A 20,070-nucleotide genomic window follows, 5' to 3' on the forward strand; every position below is an offset into this window, starting at 1 on the left:
CGTAAGTATGTCTCTCTCTCATCTATATCTGTGAATTGATTAATAGAGATTTATGTGATTGTGTGTACTCAATATATATGTGTGTGATAAAAGCAGTTTTCTAAAATCTATAGCTTTTTCTGTATGGGTCAAGGACACCTAAGGGAGAATGTATTTTTTCCTCCTTCTCTACATGTTTCTTTCATGTTTAGCACTAATGGAAATTTTGCAAGAGAGACTGTTCTGAGAGTGATTTTTCTTGACACCTCGGTAAAGAATAAGACTTGAAGAGCAACCAGACATGTTGGGGCTGTTCACTTCAAGTCAAAACACATCTAGTTAATTAGCTATCAACGTGGTATATTAACACTGCACGCTTACTCATAGGTTACTTATTTGAAGACATTTATTTATTCCGTAGCACCAGGTAGAGATACAAGATCATTAAACATTATGATAAAGTAAAGCAAAACTAGTACAACATTATGTTTTACTCTGACAACCAAGGATTTTGATTATGGCTCTGAGTACTCTACTTAAGAGTTTTTCACTGGAACCAGTAAAATATGTCTCCTGTTTTTCCTGACTGCAAATCTAAATTTACAGGAAGAAAAAGTGCCAGCTGGTTTGGGACCAGCTTTGAGACCAGTTTAGATTACACTGAGTCATTTTAATCCAGCCTGTCCCTAAACAAACATGTGCTCTGTGTCTCCAGAGACTTGAGAACTAGCTTCATTTCTGAATTCATTAACACAATTGTAAAAGAGCCATCAAATCAAAGATCTCAAATCCTCTCAGATACATACAATATAGAGATACTAAGTAGAAGCCTACTAATTAAGTCTGTATAAGACTAAGAAAAAAAACCTAGCTCTGACTTTTCCTATCCAAAGGCTGCAGTTTTTAGCTTCATACTGGGGTCTTCAGTGCATTCTCAGAAACTGCCAGTTTTCGACCAGGATGGGTTTATTCAGTTTTGTTTCCTCGACAATGTAAATTACTAATATCAACATATTTTGGGTTTCTGGGGTGGGGGTGGTCTGGGTGGCAGGGTTAATGGGGAGGGGGGCACCATGAAATTTCATTGGCCAGATTTGCGTTTGTGTTTCGGATGTTTCGGTTCGTTTGATGCTAATGATCATAAGTTGCTGAGACAAAAAACAGATCCAGGTTTGAATGCAGGAGAGGCTAAATGAGGTCAGACCATTCTGTACAAATGAGGGTTTCTTAGGAGAGAAAAGAGAAGAAGAAAAAAGAGCATTGATCATCACAAGGCCTGTGATGAGACCTGTCATACTGTCCCTCTGTGGTCCTGTTGGAAGCAGAAGCATCATTTAGTAAATGTCACCTTATGTTAAATTAATGTCGATGTGAGTTTTATCCTTCCGTAGTTTCATTCCTGTTTAATTTGTTACTTTCTTTTGATTTTAGAAATCTATATCAGCAATAAAAATGAAGTTTGTACTTATGAAATGCTTACACATATTTAAGAAAACCTGTTGTAAAATTAATTAGGTTAGCACTCTTGGGGGGGGCGGGGCTCAAGAATTGCATCCCTTTATGTTATTCGGATTTGAGCAACAACTGTTCCACTCCGATTCCCCACCACCTACCATCGTTCAAAAGCTTGGAACCCCTGAGGCTCAGCTCTCATCCTCACATTAGAATCGACAGCATCAATGACAAAGGCCCCTTCGGCGAAGCTGGCTATTCCTGTGCGTTCTGTACTTGGCATTGACTTTGTGGCCCTGCCCTACATTCTCCTCAACATGCTCAGCAGCACTTGGTTGGCTGTGCTGCTCTTTTAAAATTAGAAGAGGTTTCAAAGCATCCACCACAGCCCTGACTTGAATTTAGGGATTGAAGACGCCCCCGCCAGTCCCAGGAGGGGATTGCAGGAGTTAAGAGCCACAGGAAGTAACAAGGGAAAGTAGGACACCAAAGAAAAACAGCCACCGGAATTCGCAAAAATCACTGGAACACGTATTTGGCAAAGCGCTATTGTCTGTTCCCCAACAATACGGTCTTCTGTCTGTTCTTTTTTGGCAGCACACACACACAAAATGTGAGTTTGTCATCGTTAGAGGTGACCTTGAATGCAGGAGCCACCACAGCCTGCCTGGCCGGCTCCTCCTACAAGACCTCTCGAATCCCCAGCATCACGATGAGGTGGTAGAGAACATCTGTGAACCAGACAAAGGAGGCCGCACACTCAGCAACCGTTCCGCAAGGGTCAGGGACTACTCAACAGACGTAACTCAAGAGCCCATCCAGGGGTGTGAAGTAGCTTTTCATAAATCCTACCCATTTTATACTAAATCACTTTTGTCCATCCTTTAGGCTTCTCTAGCTCCCTTTCATCAGGACAAAGGATCACACTGATGAACTTCGGCTATGGACCTCTGACAGATGGGAATCTGAACTTCAATAGTACAGTGATGGTGTGTTTCACTGTAGAACCTCTTTTTAAAGCTGAGAATCTGAGAGTAGAGTCTTAAAAAGTTGGTTGACGTGATTCCCTGTAATTGCAAGAGCAAAGTCTGCATCTGTGAGTGTATTAATGGATAGAAGCTTCTTACTGTGGCTGCTCACAGAGCTGCCTCTTTCTCATCAGTCAGCTGAGATCTTGGGCCTTAGCTGACATGTTTCTTCCTCTGAGAGGCCTCCCTGGCTGCTCAATCATTTCTCTCCCTCCCCCCACCCTACACAAGGAAGGGCAGGGGTCTTGCCAGCCTCACCGTAATAACTATACAGCCTGACATAGCACCTGATCTGGTGTTACAGTAATTATGGCTGATCATTCCTGATGTTTACTATGTGCCGGGCATTGTTTGGTGCCCTTAGCTGTAATACTTAATCCAAACAACAGCCATGTGTGATAGTGGCAATTACTAGACTATTTCATACAGGAAACTGGGGACTACAAGGGTGAGGTCATTTCCCAATGTCGCCCAGTTAATGAGGGGCGGAGTCATAGCAGGAACTCAAATATTTGTTCAATAAACAGATCATTGAAAACCACTGATCCATTCTCTTAATGTGGGTACCAAGTAAAGCCACCTGGTGATGTCTTTGCCGAGACTTGGGGAGTGGGATTCAGTTCTGCTCCCTGCGATTTACCCTGGCCTCTCCCCCACCGCAGAGCTCAGGGGCTGGCTAGAGAAAGACTGCTCACCTCCATTGCCCTCTACCCACTCAGGTGTGCTCGAAAGAGGAGTTTGCAATCCTTACAGGCTTTGCTGGGGCCAGAGGTAACCTTCTTTTAAAACACACATCTGTGTTCAGAGCATTGCTCATTGGCATTTCTCAGAGGTGCCTCTTTTCCTTACCTGAGAAGCTGTAGAGGCTCCAGAATCCCTTGCCTGTAGTGAGTAAAGAGAGAAAGTGCCAAAGGTTTAAGCCAAGATCATGGAAGGAGTCCCAGAGCTGTGTTGCTATAACACAAACCTGACTGTGTCCTCCCCGATTAAACCAACAGGCTCTGCAATGCCTTTAGAATAGAATTTATAGTGGGATTTACAAAGGCTTCGTCTCCTGCCATTTTCTCCTCGGGGGGTTGGTGAACTTTCTGGAAAGGGCCAGATAGTACGTATTTTCAGCTTTGCAGGCCAGACGGTCCTTATGGCGTCTGACGTGGTGTGAAAGCAGCTGGAGACAACACCTGCATGACAGGTCTGGCCGTGTTCAGAAAAACTTTCTTTACAGGCACTGCAATGTGAACTTCATATAATTCTTCTGTCACGAAATAAAAAGTATTCTTTTTTCAACCATATAAAAAGTCTCCTAGCCTTCGGGCCGGACAGAATCCGTGGCAGCCTAGCATACTGCCGTATCCCCGCAACTCCCATCTGCAGTTTGGTGACCTCCAGAGGTCTTCCCTAAGCCCTGGGTTAGGTCGAGTCCCTTGTCCTACACTCCCATGGGCCCCTCCCCCACCGCCATTGACAGAATCTCCCTTTCCCTTAGCATGTAACATCTCTCCCCATGCAAGATGGTAAGCTCTTTAAGACAAAGTCCCTGGTGGGAGCAGGGCTGGGCTCCTCTATTTCTGAAACCCCAGTGCTCAGGGTAGGCCCAGTTCTGGCTGTTCAGTAAGATTTGGTCGACGTGCACTGGGTGGTCCCAGTCCGTTTCATGTTCTGTTATGATTGTTGACAGCATGCTGTGTCTGAAAGCTGGGCATGTCCTAATTCCTTGGGGATGGGTTGGGATCTGGAATTCAGGCCACAGGTAGAACTTTACCAGGTAGCTGACCGACTTTAACTCCTCGGTTTGGCATGAGCTACCCCCTTCCCTGCCCCCAGTTAATTGATTCGTATCACAGAGGAAGGTTGTGTCCACAGGCACAGCTGGTTTCGCAGTTCAGTGAAAACGCCCCAACCACCTGTGCCTGTGGACGCAGCCCAGAGTGGACGCAGCCCAGAGTGGACGCGGCCACGAGGGTCGCAGAGACGCTTACTGCGGAGGGAGAGCTCCACGACCAGGACGCCCCCTGTCTGCTCCCGGAGGAGGCGCTTCCGTCTGTCGCAGATCTGCAGACCCAGGAGCAGCAGAGGTGGGAGGAGGGCGGGAGGCGGGATGAGACAGGAGCACAGGAGAGAAAAGAAAGACAAGATATTTAAAAAAAAAAAAAACAGTCACAAACTTTAGATAGAGTCAAAATTCCCCAGCTAAGAGACATCCATTACCTTACATTTTTAATAACCCAGGGAGACATTTTTCATCCCTTCTTTAACTTGAGAAAAGGAGGAGCATTTTACTTTACCAACTCTTCACGCTGCAGAAAATCCTACCAGGGGAAGTCACTGGGTGTGGGAGGGTGTGACGATTATTTTTAAATAAGAAATGAGGCTTTTCCCCAGCAGTTACTCTCACCACAGTGATCTGAGGTGTCATCTGGTTCATTTTCCTTCCTTTTTCTAATGCCATGCTAATAATTATCCTTTCGTCAATTATTCAATGTTTCTTGCTCCCTTCTCTTTCTCTATTGGTGCTCTGAAGTGACCATTTTCTGCCAAGAGAATCAACAGAACTAGAGATATAATGTGTGTCTGCTGGTTACTGTGGGTGATGTGAGGGTCCTTCCTCACCAAGCTTCTTAGGCCCAATAGACCTGAGGAGGTAAGCATTCGGGATTTAACACTTTGAGGCTCTCGAAGGCAGAGGTCCTCAAACTTGAACGTGATTCACAATCACCCAAGAGACTTGTGAAAGTAAAGATTGTGGGGCCCACACAGAGTTTTTGAATCAGGTGGTCTGGGAGGGGTGCCTCAGAATTCGCATCCCTAACGAGTCTCTAGGTGGCCCTGAAGCTGCTATGGGCCCCATTTCAGAAGCACTGTTCAGAGGACCATGGTCACATCAGGTCACAATGGAAAACTGTCTTTCACCTAAATCTGCTACACCTGTTGATTGATGGTGTTGAAACTTCTCGGGGGGAGGCGGTGGGGAGGAGGGGAAACTGGCCACTCAAGAGCTAAAAATACCTACATTTTGACTTCCGTCCAGAACCTATCGTGACCGCTGAGATTTTAAATTTCCCTTGTGCTTTTCAAAGCATTTCCATGTCTGCTATTGCTTTCATTTGACTTACCATTGCTCTCTGAAAAGGAAAGGGCCGCCATTATGCGTCACCACCCTACCGTTAAAGATGAGAAAGCAAGGCTCCAGAGGTCAGGCGACATGTGCCAGACTGTCACTTGGTGGCAGGGTGGACAGGGCCCAGAATGTCTGCCCCACAGTCAGTGTCCTTTCCTTCAGAATGTCCTCAGCACTCCCCTACCCTGGTCTGGTTACCATATCCCAGCTAAAAATACAGCTTCTCAAATACCAGCCCCCCTCCCCTCCCCTCCCCTCGGGTAACAGTCTCGTTCTGGAGAGAGGTGGCTCACCACTGGGCAGGAGAGCTTCTCGCTGTCACAGATGAACGTCTCGCAGTGTAACCAGACCTTGGAGAGTTTGGGGATGTTCTGGAACCGGAAAGCATTGAATTGGAAGGTCGCCCTGTGATCTTTCCCGTTCTCATGCACAAAGACTGTTTCATCCGTGGGGCAGCTGAGGCACATGGGGACCAGGGTGGTGGGGAGAGGGAGAGAAGAAAGGAAATGTTACTCCTGAGAGCCAGCCAGAGCTTCTCAGGCACGTTCGAACCCAGCAACGACACTCCCCTGGGCTTCGCATAGCACGTTATCCCTTCCAAAGCACCTTGCTTGGTAGCGTCTCCCTTACTCTCACGACTGAGCGGTCAAGGTGAGGAGCTGTGAGACGGGTGTGGCCATCCCCATTCCACAGCCAGGTGACAGTGAGGGGTAAGGGGAGAGACTTAGGAGAAGTCACACATATGACATGTCTGTCCCAAAGGAGTGACCTCTCTGAGATAAAGCCCCCTGGAGCCCAGGGATATGTACACAGAGCAGGGCTGTGTACATGATAAAGGCGACAGGGCTGGCCCAGCGTCTCCCAAAGTGCCACCATAGCCACCTCAGCCCAAGCCACACCCGACACGCTTCTGTGTGTGTGTCCTGAGGCTTTGTCACTGGGAATTTGAACTTACGTTATACTAGTTAAGTTCTATATCTATTCTATTATTACCTTTGTAAAAATGCGGTCATATTTGTAATATGGAAGCAGAAACACATGACTACAAGGAGAGCATCTGAATGTTAACCCTGGCTATTGTGGGGTGGTGCAGTTATGGACAGTGTTATTTTCTTCTCTGTACTTCTGTGTGTAAGTCCCAAATATAGCAGTTGCAATAAAGGCAAAAAAATAATGACACAGATGGGCATCTGTTGAAGCCATTTGTTCTCACCAGGGGCCGTTTGCCTCCCAGGGGACGTTTGGCCGTGAGGTTGTCCTGCCTTGGGACAGGTGTGACTGGCATCCCCCGGGTAGAGGCCAGGGAAGCTGAACAACATCATGCCGTGCCCAGGACACCCCCCGCCTCTGCACACACAACGGAGAATGATCCAGCCCGAAATGTCAGTGCTGTTGGGATCGAGAAACTGTGGTTTAAGCAAAACACTTTTCCATGTACCAAACACAGGCCGATTCCCTATTTGAGTGTCAGACATTCAACCCGGTGTTGGGAGGAGACGCAGTGGTCCTTGGGAATGTACAGAGAGGTCCCCAGGGGTGTGGGTGTTCATTTTCTGCAGGTGATGGGAGCACCAGGATCTGTCCTCTGTGGAAAAGGTCTGTGGGTTCAAAAGCTTAAGACCCCTGGACGGTACCGCAGTGGGCCCCAAAGTTAATGTGCCTCCCAGAGTGTGTCTCTGACTGTTACCAGTCTAACTCCACACACACCAGAAGGCAGTGCAGCCACCTCAGAGAAGCTCCATGACGTCCCCTTCCCACCCCATTGTATCAGAACCAGACGTTAGGGCCAAACTAGAGACAGGACTGAAGGAATGTTAGCTCTAATAGTGAGTGAAATGAGGAGTAAACGCTGTGCCTTATATCGGGGACCAGGGCCAGAAGCTGGCCTCTGTGTGTGGTGGCCTCTGAGCACTGACGGGGCTCGGGGCATTTACAGAGCTGTGAAACGAGACTCTTGGAGGATCATTTGGTCAAAACACCTGAGATTCTTGTACAAACTCAAGACGTTGAGTTCTTAAAATAGCTCCTCGAAGCTGGAGTGCCCAAGGCCTGGCATCAGCCAGTGGAAAACAGTGTAAGCAGAGCTTTGTCGGGGGCGGGGAGGAGGCAAGTCATGGGCAGGACTAGATGCCTTGGCACTGTTGCTGCTTGGCAATGGCTGTGGCGCCTGCCCCTCTGGGACAGACATCTCTGGGTGGTGGAATGCCCGTAGGGAGGTTTTCACACCGTTGCCGCAGGGGTCTCCATCCCCACGGAATCAAACCGCCTGATGATGTATCTACTCTGAGCTCCCCAGGCACTCTGGAAAACTGGGTTTTCCTCCCAAAGGCTCCGTGTGACCCAAGAGCATCTGGCAGATGGTGGAAGTGGACTTCCTCGTTCTCGCCCTTGGAATGGGTCTTTGTGCATGTAGTCCTGACCTTCAGGGCAATTTCAACTAGGCTGGCAATGGGAATAGCTCGGGACTCCTCCTGTAGGGCTGTGCTTAAGTGCAGATTCTCCGGGTTTACCCGGGGCCTTTCTGCACATGTTCCAGACACCCATTTCTATGCACCCTTGAGTTTGTGGGGCACTTGTATAGATGACCCCAAAGCCACAAGCGTTCCTTTTTGTTTTATATGACACATCTGTCAGGGGTGTCATACCAGCAACAGCCTCCGAACTATCTGCAGGTAGAAGCCGTTGCCCATGTGGCTGTTGTCTGAGCAAAGTTCCCAATGCCCGGTGGTAATTTCAGGCCCTGGTAGCTCAGGGACTTGTATCAGCATCTCCCTGAGGTCCTATGGTCCCGTATCAACAGAATCGAAATGAATCACTCCATGACAGATGTGAAGTAAGCTCCTGAACTAAGCTCCCTTCTTTACAGAGAGCTTTGCCAGCTTGCTCAGAGGTGGCTCTGCTGGCCTGGCCTCCTCACACCACCCAAGAGATCACACTACCTGAGCTGGGTCCCCGGATCTGTCCTCCTCCAAGCTCTAGATTTAGGGCGAGTTTCAAAACCTGTCTGTATCTCAGTGTTCTCCTCCATAAAATAGAGGTTATCACATGACTTACTTCACAGAGGTTTAAAGAAATGTAAATAAATTACTATTTGTAGAGCACCTAGTTAGAGGAATGCCTGGTATGTCCTAAGTGCTTTACAAGTGTGTGTTAAATAAAAACAAATAGTTCAAGGTCCAAAGTGTCTTGGCCTTTGTTATCTAATCCCTTTTGCCCCTGGCCCCCGTGTTTACCCGCGTGTTACTGATGGGCTCTGGAAATAACCAGGGCAGAGTGGTCTGCATGGGTTTGGGGAGTGGCCTCGGCCATGTTTACCAGTCATCGAGTGGATGATGCCCACATCTCTGGTCTAGCCCCACCTCGCCTCTGTTTTCCAAAGTTACAATTGTGTTTCTGGACAGTTGTCATCTCCAGCTTAACATGTCATCTTTGTGTTCAAGGAGAACCCAGAGTCCCTTATCCAGAAAGCCATCAACAATCCCCAGCCATCAACAATACACCATTCTTCACCTTCTGAATCATGGACGCGACAACACAAAGCTGTCTTTGTCACACCTTCCTCAGAGTTCCTGTCCTGTCAACATATCTCTGCCCAACACACCCGATTGGTGGCTAAATTTTGACCATTTCTCCCCTCCCTGGGTGACTTGTCCATTTGCTGGCTGGACCTCAGTTCAGGTATCGTGATGGTTGGTTCAGTAGCTGCCGCTGCCTCTAACCTGGTCTTTCCCCTCCTGTGTCCTGTCTCTAAAACATCCCATGTATGACTTCTGGAGCTGCCTTTCCGTTGTGCAATTGTAGTACTTTCTTTATCTACTGAAGTAATTATAAGAACAATGATATTATTTAAATCAGTTGGATACTGACTAGGTGCTCTATGCTAAGCCTTTTACATAGAGAATCTAATTTAGTCCCTGCCACGGTCCTGGTCTCAGACAGATCGGATTTGAACGCACTCCCCCTCCCCACATACCAATTATGTGACATGACTTAACCCCTCCTGTGCCTCCGTTTTCTCATCCGGGAAATGGGGGTGGTAGGAATGATACCTACCTGTTGTAAGGCAGAAGAGTTAATACATGATAAAGCTCTCAGAGCAGTACCTGGAACCAGAAAGCACTACAGAAATGCTTGCTAGCATCAGGACTCAGCCAGGAAGCACAGAGGATGTCACTAGAACTCCAAGAGGCTTGTAGTTACTAGTTAACTACAAGAGGGTTAACTTGATGTCACTAGTTAACTGCGAGAGGCTCCACCCCTTTCTCCCCAGCTTTGCCAAGGCAGAGTAGACCGGATGTGCCTGGCCCCACCCCTCAAGCCTGTGTGCCCGAGAGCAGTACTCACCCCTTGTTGATCAGCTGCCACTGCAGGGGGTACATGAAATCGGCCGAGGGCGTGGCCCAGCAGCTATTCAAAACCACTTTGAACCTGGAAATGACATCACGGGCATCACTTTGAGCCAGAGAGTTGTATGCCTCAAAACATTTGATGACTAAAAAGTCTCTTGGCCAGTCTTTTTTACTGTTCTTTGTCTTTAAAAATATAAACATGGAGGAGATGTACTTACCTAACACTTAACCCTTTGGCTTCTACTCCCGCAAACAGATCTGAACCGATTTCGTGTGTCTCCAGGACAAAGGGGGCTTCTTTCTTAATGGAGAACTTGGCATTCTTTGGAAGGAAATTGACACTGGGCATTATGACCTCTCAGACTGAGCAGTTGGGTCTGACAGCAGCAGATGAATCGGGCTAGCGTGGGGGCGGGGATCAACTCAAAGGGCACACAGTACATGAGGCCACAGTGAGAAACCCTGAGGACCAGAGAAGCTGTAGCTCCTAGGACGCTGGTACCATCCTTGGAGGGATGAGGACATCCCATGTCTGGGGTTGCCAGTTCCAGTGAGACACATACTGTGTGTCTCATCTGAGCCAAAGAGGAACAAGACTTTTCTGATGGAAAAAAGAGTGGAGTCCGGGAACGCCGGCATGCTGTGCGTTCCCGAATCACCCGCGGGCATGGGGACCACCTGCACACAACACTGCTTTCCGCTTGTTCCTCTGCTCTCCGGGCTGACCCCAGCCTGGATTGGAAAGTTTACGATCTGACTCCCAGCACAGTTAACAACAACAACTCATGGATCCCCTACTATGTGCCAGGCACTGCTCTCTCTACTGGGAGAGGCCCTGTGGCCCAGCAGAGATGTTTTGTCTACAGAGATTATTGGGTAACAAAGCATAGATATCCGTCTCCAACCACCCAACATTCTAGCAGGGGAGATAGACCAGAGATAGTAGGGAAGTAAAGTGTGTATGTCAGAATAGATGAGAGCACAAAAGGTAGACAAACTGTAGAAAATTCAAGCAGGATAATAAGGCGGGTTGAGAGTCCAGGCACGGGTAAGCTGCAATTGCCCATAGAGTAGCTGGGGAGGCCTCATTGAGGATGTGACCTTTGAACCAAGGTTTGGGAAAAGGGACAGAGCCTGTTCTTCAGGCCAGGTACTGATACTAAGAAACTCCTCTGAAGTGTACCCAGGCATCCAAGGAAGAGTGTTTCAGCCAAGACAGAGGCCCTGGGGCTGAGAGAGTGGCTGGCAGGACACCAAGGAAGCCACTGTGCCTGAGCAAAGGGGAGATGTGAGAGGGGAGGCAGAAATGTGTGGGGTCAGGAGATGCAGGCGATCCAGAGGTTATGGAGACAGATCCAGTGGAAACCGTGGTTTCAACTCTTGAGTGCAGCAGGGAGTCATGGTCGTGACTTGAGCACAGAAGCAGCAGCCTTCGGTCATGGGCCTGGAGTGTGTGGTCTTCAATGGTCACGTTCATCAGGCAGTTCTGGGTGAGTCGTTAGGAATAAATAGCAGTGTTTCTGGTTGACTTACCCAAACGAGGCAGATTTCTCCATTCTTTAATTGCCGGGGTCAACAACTGTAGTAAAGACCTTTAACTACTCTCCAAGTTTGGCTTCCAGAGACAAAAGCATTGCAATAGAAGGACAAGGATCCTGGGCTGATTCTAGCTCCCACCACTATCTTGGGACACACTATAGGTGAATCAGCCTTCTGGGCCTCAATGTCCCCATCTTCAAAAATGGGAATAACCTTTGCCTTCACTTACCTTGCAGACATCTTTGTATGATGGTGATTTTATGTAATAGAAGCACAAAGCTTAAGCCAGGACACCAGTTAAAATTTGAGGTTTGTGGACTTGCAGCTTTGCCAAACCGCAGTAAACAGGGGCAGCAAGAATATCTAGTTGAAATGGACTTCAACCCTATGGCGCAAATCCAGGGAATTTGCTGAGAGGCCTCAGGATCATCTTCTGGAAACTGTTATGTTATTTTACTGAAGTCTGGCCAGGGCTCCTGGGTCCAAGTCACCTGGAAATCTGATGTTTTCTTCCAATACGTCAGTCTCCTCCACCAGTTACATGGTTACAATAATTAAACAAGAATGTCCTTAATCACAAGTCATTTACTAGCTCAACAGGCACATTGAAGTGACAGGTTAACAGTAGTGTTTTTTTGTGTGTGTTATTTTCTGAGACGTGTCATACTTCAAGAGGCCATTTCCAAATGTGGAAACTAGGGATCGAGCTGGGGTCCCCAGTTCAGCCAGAGGGGCTTCTCCTGGCTCCATGGCCCAGATGCAGCCGGCAGACTGTTGGGGGAGTGGAATAAAGCCTCTGCCCCCAGAGGAAGCTGCCAGAGCGTTTCAAAGTGGAGAACAGAATCTACTCTGTTCTACCCCGTTGATGCCATCTCTGAAACAAAACACTCTAAGTGGCCAGTTTCTTCACGTCTCACCCTATAGCTCAGCACAATACGCCACTCCCCCCGCCCCCCCCCCAACTCCTGCGACTTTCTTTATAACATGAAAATTAGAGATCTCCTTCCAGATAGCTTTGCCCTACAATAGAAGCAGTTTGTTTTGGCATCCCAGGAAACAGAAATGCCACGTAAGCTACTCCTTCAGTGAACTGGATGCAAGAGCACCTTGGAAAATCCTGCCATCTGGCCCGTCACTTGACCGAAAGATTGAGTCTCAATAGCTGGTGACACGGTGGGAATGGTCACATGTAGGTTAACGGCAGTGTGCATGGCCAAGATCTGGGCGTTGCTTTTGCTCACAACCTCAAGGTGAGAGCTCAGCGAAAGAAGACTGCCCGAAGCTAAATGTACTCTGGAACATGTTCCTGGAATTTTCTAGAACCTTGAAGATGACCTCTGACTCACTGCGCCCTACATCGGTCTGACAAGTTCTGGAATATAACATTTCAATGCTAGATGAGGGCTCTGCTTTTTAATAAGTGGACCAGACCCAGGGTGACTAGAGGATGAATGGACCATCAACGGTGGGAAGATGTTTAGCTGGGGAAGGACAAGCTTGAGAGAGTTGAAGGACCATCAGCAGCATCAGTACACAGCATCATTCCGGAAGACAGAACCAAGACCAATAAACCAGGGTTCAGGATGTCATATATCGTACACCGATCTAAAATGGGAAGGCCCAAGTTGCCTTTGGAAGAGGTAGGAAGCACAGCTCAGCAGTCTTGCAGAAGGCTTTTGGACTTTGCATGGACAGTCAAGGTGGATCATCTCTGCAATTCATTTGGACTCTGGAAGCCTATGACTTTGGCCCCTATTGTTTGTACGTGTTCAATCCCAAACTTTTTCATCTCTCTCTACCTTAGAGGAATGGTCCGTATGATTTCAATCAAATGTCACCCCAGTCCTATGCTGATACTGACGTTAAACCTTATAAAGGTAACAACGCTTTGTTCTGGAAGCTCGCAGTTTCCACTTTAAATGGGGTCAAAGGCTAAAATCATGAGAATGGCTATTTTTACAGGCACTTACCTTGTGTTGGGCACTCTGGTAAGTGCTTCTTAAGGATTATTTCATTTAGTCCTCATAACAGACCTATGGGTAAATGCTATTATTATCCCAATTTAAAAAATACATAGGTGGAAGCCCAGAAAGGTTAACGAAGTTGCCCAAGGTTACACAACTAGTAAATGGTAGGACCAGGCTTTCAAACCAGTGGTGTGAATCCCAGGCCTATTTTCTTAACCACAGTGCTGGGTTACGTCTGCAAGCTGACTACCTTCCTTGATAGGATTGGGAGTCAAAATAACTTTTTGCCCAGAAGCCCAGTTACGGGCCATTGGCAGGAGTGGGAGGGGGGTGGGAAGAGAAGAGAGGAAGCGTGGCGAGCAGAAGTGGCGGGGATGGAGCTCAGCATTCGGAGTTCTCGGAACCCTCAGCAATGAGCAGAGCGTGGATTCCATTGTGCAATCTAGGGCACAGCTCTGTCACTGGTAATTTGATGGAAATATATGCAGGGGCAGCTGTTGCTTCGGAAACACACAAGAAAGCCCTCAAAGCGGAAGAAGGGAAGGGAGGAAAAATACCAACCACACAGGGCAGGCATAGGAAACAGAGCCCCTGGTGGGAATATTAAACAGCAAACTCGGTTGAAACATCAGAACCCCTTTTTTGTGGAACCTGTCTGTCCTGTAAAGGTCTTGGTGGGTCCCAGGGGAGGTCTTAGCCTCATTTTTCTAGAACAATTCAAGGGGGCATCCTGTGAAGTCTATCCGTCCAGCCCAGAGGATGGCTTGGGTGAGGCTGAGGATATGCCTCTTCCTTTTTTTTTTCTCTCTCACCAAAGAATAGACTCTCTGGTTCTATAATTTGATATTTAGGTCTTGAGATTTGGCCCAACATGGCTGATGGTAGATGATGATTTTCGACAATCCTGGCTGGTGCCTTTCCAATTTCAACTGTTGTAAGATCGTCATAGGCTCCTGTCTGCCATTTTATCTGCTTAAAATAATACTCATGCACTTCCAGACAGGGACTCAGTTGTAAAGCAGCCTGCCGTTGGGACATTCCGTGACACCATTGTCAATGTGCGAAGCCTGTTTTTCTCTTTGGACTGTCTTCATCAGTTCCGCCGGTGGCTCCTTTCCTTGCCCTGACTCTCAGCGTGGTATTCACATTCCTGATCACAGGTCCAGGGGCTGCTATTTTTCAGGACTCAACCACTGGTGTGTGTGGCCAAGGGCACAGCCAGGTTTTGTGGGATCTTGAAGCTTATTTACTGTATTTTGCTGTGTATAAGGCACCCCCATGATTTTGGCCCAAACTTGTAGGGAAAAAATCTTTTGTTTTAATTTCTTAATTCAATGATGTATTTATTTATATTTAGATACTTGGTTTTTGCATTATAACGGATTTTAGCATTTGTTTTGGAACATATTATGGTATGAGAAATTTTATGTAACAAATAATTATAAAACACAAAACAGACACAAAGTATTTCCGGCAATACCCATGCATAATGTGCATCTTTATTTTTCCCTCAGAAATTTGGGCAGAAAAAAGTGCATTATACACAGCAAAATATGCTAATGTGGGGACCCCTCTTAATTAAAATAACCAAAATTTTCAACACAAAAATTAGACAGGCTTGGACAGGGGCCTGTCCAAGTGGGGGATCTGGAAATTTCAGCTTCACTCCCTTCTCAGTAAGTTTGCCTCAGAGAGCAGGGTCAGGTGACCTGTGTGCCGGACTGGGCATCGCTCTGACTACCTGCGGGATCTGGGGCAGGTGACCTCCTCCTCTGGGGCCTCAGACCGTCATCTGTAAAATGGACGAGGGTCTCTTCTAGTTCTCACCTTCTGAGTTCACCAGGGTGAATAGCTTCCAGGGAGTCAGTAAGGCGAGTTCAAAGAATTGAAGGTCAGTGGTGTTCCAGGTAATAGGGTTTGTTTTCCTTGGGAAATGAAGGGGTTGAACGTGACGACCTCTAAGGGCGTCTTCTAACTCTACTGGGAAGGTTTCTATTTCTGCTTGTGTCTTCCTCTGGCCCCGGGGGGCCAGTGTCACTGTGTGCACGCTTCCTCCCTGACAGCTGCAGGTATGACAAACAAAGCACCCCTTGATAGTCACAATAGCCAAGATTTGGAATGAACCCAAATTCCCATCAGTAGATGAGTAGGTAAACAGCTACAGTACATTTACACAATGGAATACGACTTGGCCATAAAAAAATGAAAAGTTTGCCCTTTGTGACAGCATAGATGGACCTGGAGAGCAGTCCACTAAGTGAAATAAGGCACTCAGAGAAAGACAAATCGTATATGACTTCCCTCACATGTGCAATCTAATGAACAAACCGAACTAACGGCAGCATAGAGACAGACTCGCGTAGATAGAGAGCAGGCCGACAGCTCTGGGGAGGGGAAAGCATGAAGGGTGGAAAGATTGAGCAAAAAAGTAAAAAGAGAGAGAAAGAACTCATGAGCACAGACAGCAGTGTGGTGATTGTGGGGGAGAGTGGGTGGGTAGAGGTGGAAGAGGGCATAGCAGGGATACATGGTGATGGAAAAAAATAAATGAAAATAGGAGCCAGCCCTGGCTGGCGTAGCTCAGTGGATTGAGCAGGGGCCTGTGAACCACACGATCGCGGTTCGATTCCCAATCAGGGCACATGCCTGGGTTGCAGGCCAGTTCCCAGCAGGGGACACACAAGAGGCAACCATACACTGATATTTCTCTCCCTCTCTCCTTCCCTTCCCCTCTAAAGATAAATAAATAAAATCTTTTAAAAAACTATAAAAATAGGAGCCAACATGGAAAACTTTCTAGGAAGCAAAATAATAATAATAATAATAATAATAATAATAATAATAATAATTTTAAAAAGCACCCTTCTAAACAGGAGGGCAGCTGGGCTGCGTATTTAGTTTCTCTGGAGCACTTTATTTTGAGAGAGATGGAAATGTGCCTTTAACGTCGATGTGAACAAAGGCAGCATTGCCCAAATGAGACAACGAGGAAGCCCACTAAGAGGAGGCTTCAGAGACCAAAGAACTAGGGACCGAGGCCAACCCCAACCTGTCTCCTTACCCCTGTCCCAGGTAGGAAGCTCACTACTTGGTGCCAATATTGTAACACCGGTTACATCCTATGTATATACAAATCTCTAGAGTGAGCTATAGTGGAAACTAATCTTGATCAATTAAGAGTTAGACATTGTCTTACTGTCTACTGACCCTTGGCAACTTATAGGATTTCTCTTGCCTCAGTGTTCTCATCTGTGAAATGGGAAGGTAGACCTATTTTTTTTCCTGCGGTCCTTTTCAGTTCTTCTGTCCAGTCTATGAATCTGCCTTTCTGCTGCATTCAGCTTTTAAAGAGGATTAAAGCTAGACCAAAACTTCCGTCTCAGCCTGAATTCAAGAACAGAGCTCTGCATAGAGCTTAAGGAAGAGCAAATCCGGAGGAACCATCCTGTCACCTCTTAGAGAGGCCACAGGGCAGTGATGGGAACCGGGAGGCCACTTACAGTGTAGAAGTTGAGAGACAATTGGCTTTCAAATGTGCCCATGCTCCCGTTCTTCACGTGAACAGTGGCCACTCTGAAAAGGGGAGAGAATTTTGCATAAGGACTGAAACATGCCTGATTGACAGGGACTGAAGAACACACACACGGCAGCCAGCCCTCCGCTCTCCGAGCAACTTACCTCTGGTCGAAGGCAGCCTGGTTCACCAAGTAGGTGGAGTGGTAGGTGCAGGAGAAGGAGTAGTTCACAGGCTGGTTCTTCACGATCACCGTGCTGTCATTGGAGACAATGTGGCTGTAGAAGTGGTAGATGGGGGGCTTGTACTGGGGAGAGGAAGAAGGTGGTTAGGGTAGACGGTGCCCCACGATGAGAAGGACGATTCTGGGAAGAGCGGTTGAAGATGGCCCAGAAAAAAGGCACCAGGGGGAGACATGGATGTCTGCTGCTGAGAGTAGCACCCACTTTTGGGGGTGGGGGGGCGTCTGGGTGGGCTGACTATTTTTATAAAGAGTTCTTAAGCCTGTTCAACTACAGTTGTTTACAATAATCCAAGTTGAATGTTGTCCACCTAAAAGAAGTCCACGTGCCTTCTGGGCTTCTGGCCAAGAAGAACTCAGGCTCTTTATTTCCCAGCACTGACTTTTCACCCATTTCCCCCGTCCAAGTCACCTTACATGAGTACCTTCATCCATTTAGGGTGACTTCTAGAAAGCTCCGATTTCTAGAACAGTAATGCCTAGTCCTTTGCTCTATTCTTCTTACAGTCATAAACACTGTTTCTGAGATTCTTGCCTCTGTCTTGTTGAACACTGAAATCACAGAATATTGCAGTCTGAAGAAATCTTGAATGTCTACATAAGGAATGACCCACCTAAGACCGCACAAATGGTTTGTAGTTCACTCCACCAGGATACTCAGAGAGGTGATGTTTTGGTCAATCACACCCATGACCCTTTCCACTTAATCGCTGAATCTCTGTGTGGTCCTTAGGAAGACAAGGGGGCTCCCATCTCCTGAGACCTAATTTCTGTACAATCTTCTGTGGTCAAGGCAGTGGACATGCTGGACATCAGCAGTAGAACGGCCTCCCTTCCTGACCATGACTTCGTCCCTCCTGGATCTGTGGCCCCCAACTGGTGACTTTATTGGGAGGTGTCAGATCTCTCCTCTGTCACATAGGGTATTGGCAAGATGACCTTTCCTGAGTATTTCATAAGGCCTACTTATGAATTGTGTTGTATTTTTGTTACTCCTATAAAATGCCCTCCCAAATGTGCTTTATCACCACTTCAACGTCTTGGGCAGAGGATGTCCCACCCACCCACCCCAGGAAGGGTAACAGCCTGTGAGTACATGCTCAGAACTTAGAGCAACGGAAAGGTGGGAAGAGTATGTTGTTCTACTCACAGAGGTGGTCTAGCTGGCTCTGGCAACAGATTAAGAGAATAAAATTCAAATCCGAAGTATCAGTTAAACTAGGCAGAAGAGAAGAATTTAAGGAACACTAACATCTCAAGAAATAAAATTGATCTTAAAAGGAAATTGGTGGATTCTAGACCCTTTGAAGGGCAGACAGCAGGCATCATCGCCTTGGGCCCAGTTGCCTTGTCTTAGCAACTCCTCACCGTGTGGCCTAAACTCACCTCGGATTGGGTTCCGCAATAGGACTTGTTTCTGGGTGACAAATCTGGGATAACAAATTGGTAGTAACCTCCTTCGTGGACCCCATTGTAGCAGACCCCACCGAGCGCCAGCTGGTGTACTTCCCACCCATAGGGACACTCGGGGATTTTGGTGATGATGGTTTTGGGGTAACAAAACACGAGGATGACATCTGGAAAAAAGGTACATGTGGTTGGAAATCAGACGTGGTGATCATATTGATCTACATGAATGACAGAGGGTCCCAGTTATACCTGAACATGCAAAACACGTGGCTAAAAACATTTTCCTGCTATTCTTCCTGGGCTGTGATAACTTTCCCCCAAACTTCAGTCATCAATTTTCCACTTTCACAGTTTTTGCTACAGCTGTGCAATACCTGCACTATACTCAGAATGGATGCAAAATTGGTCCACTTTTAAATTTTCCTCTCTTTCAAGGAATATATCTGTGAAACCAGATTGGATTGAATGGAGAGAGATATATATAAGCCATGTATATAAAAAATCCCCCAAACCCATGAAAACAAGCACAAAACTTAAAATAAAAAGCCCATTCATTTTTTAAAATGTCTATTTGTGTGAAACAGTAATTCATGGCACAGGACAGAAATTTAAGAGTCAAGTAGAAAATAGAAAAAATGTGGAGATTTTATGTCTATCTATTTATCCATCTATCTGGCATTCTCTAATTTTTATCCAGCACATGTTTGCTTCCCGTGGGCAAACTCTGATTGGTACACTAATCAGAGGGCTTCTCCTTGGCACTATTACTGCATTTTCATAACACTATAGGCACAGAGCTCTGGGCTTTGCAAAGGGAGGTTTCAGGGAATTTTCCAGGAAAATGGACCACCACCAGGCGTACCTGCTTTATTCGGAGTGCATGATTTCGCTGAGGCTTCTACGAAGACGGCCAACAGGACAAAGGCCCTCATTGCCATTGCTTCTCAGAACCTGGTCTCTGCCAGGGGCCCGAACCACGCTGGCCAGATGTTCACGGTCCTGCCTGGGCCTGAGTCTTGATCATTCTAGGTCAGAAACAGGAGTGAGAAATTAGAATTGAGGGTGAAAACAAAGCAGCAGACACAGCCTTGGGGGCAATTTTCCCAGGAGATCTGTAATGCTGTCCACCCCCTCTTTCTAAGGGCTCCTGGTCTGCGCTCAGAGGCAAAAAGCAGGGCTCATACCACTGGGAGTGTCAATAGCACATGGAGTTGCTCATGTTCCTGACTGTTTCATTCTCTCCGGACTGTGGATGCGGCCTCCCGGGTGCTGCCCAACTCCCCAGCCCCAGTCCTGGCCTTTATATAGGCTGCAGGTGTAAAAGAAACCGGCTCCAGATAAATCACAAAGACCACGCATTATCCACTGCGGGGGGAATAAAGGGGACCTTGCACAGTAATCCAATGGGCAGCTCAGTTACGGCCACTTGAGTCTAATTTCTTTTACTTCACAGGGTTGGACAAACTTTTTTTT

At 47.1% G+C, this 20,070-nt stretch overlaps 1 protein-coding gene across 1 annotated transcript; it reads right to left on the reverse strand.

Annotated features, from left to right (window-relative positions):
* Positions 1-397: 397 nt before the first annotated feature.
* Positions 398-19,608, reverse strand: TECTB (tectorin beta). The gene is made up of 10 exons (XM_037063943.1): positions 19,460-19,608; positions 18,574-18,764; positions 17,111-17,253; positions 16,933-17,005; positions 10,145-10,248; positions 9,922-10,005; positions 5,871-6,033; positions 4,439-4,511; positions 3,309-3,341; positions 398-2,162 (listed from the first exon to the last, which is right to left on the reverse strand). The coding sequence occupies exons 1-10, from the start codon at positions 19,533-19,535 to the stop codon at positions 2,113-2,115; spliced, it is 990 nt and encodes a 329-aa protein (XP_036919838.1). The 5' UTR covers positions 19,536-19,608; the 3' UTR covers positions 398-2,112.
* Between the last annotated feature and the right edge of the window lie 462 nt (positions 19,609-20,070).

The sequence above is a fragment of the Sturnira hondurensis genome, unplaced genomic scaffold (assembly GCF_014824575.4).
Source record: "Sturnira hondurensis isolate 20B ecotype Veracruz unplaced genomic scaffold, ASM1482457v3 Scaffold0014854, whole genome shotgun sequence".
NCBI classification, from domain to species: Eukaryota; Metazoa; Chordata; class Mammalia; order Chiroptera; family Phyllostomidae; genus Sturnira; species Sturnira hondurensis.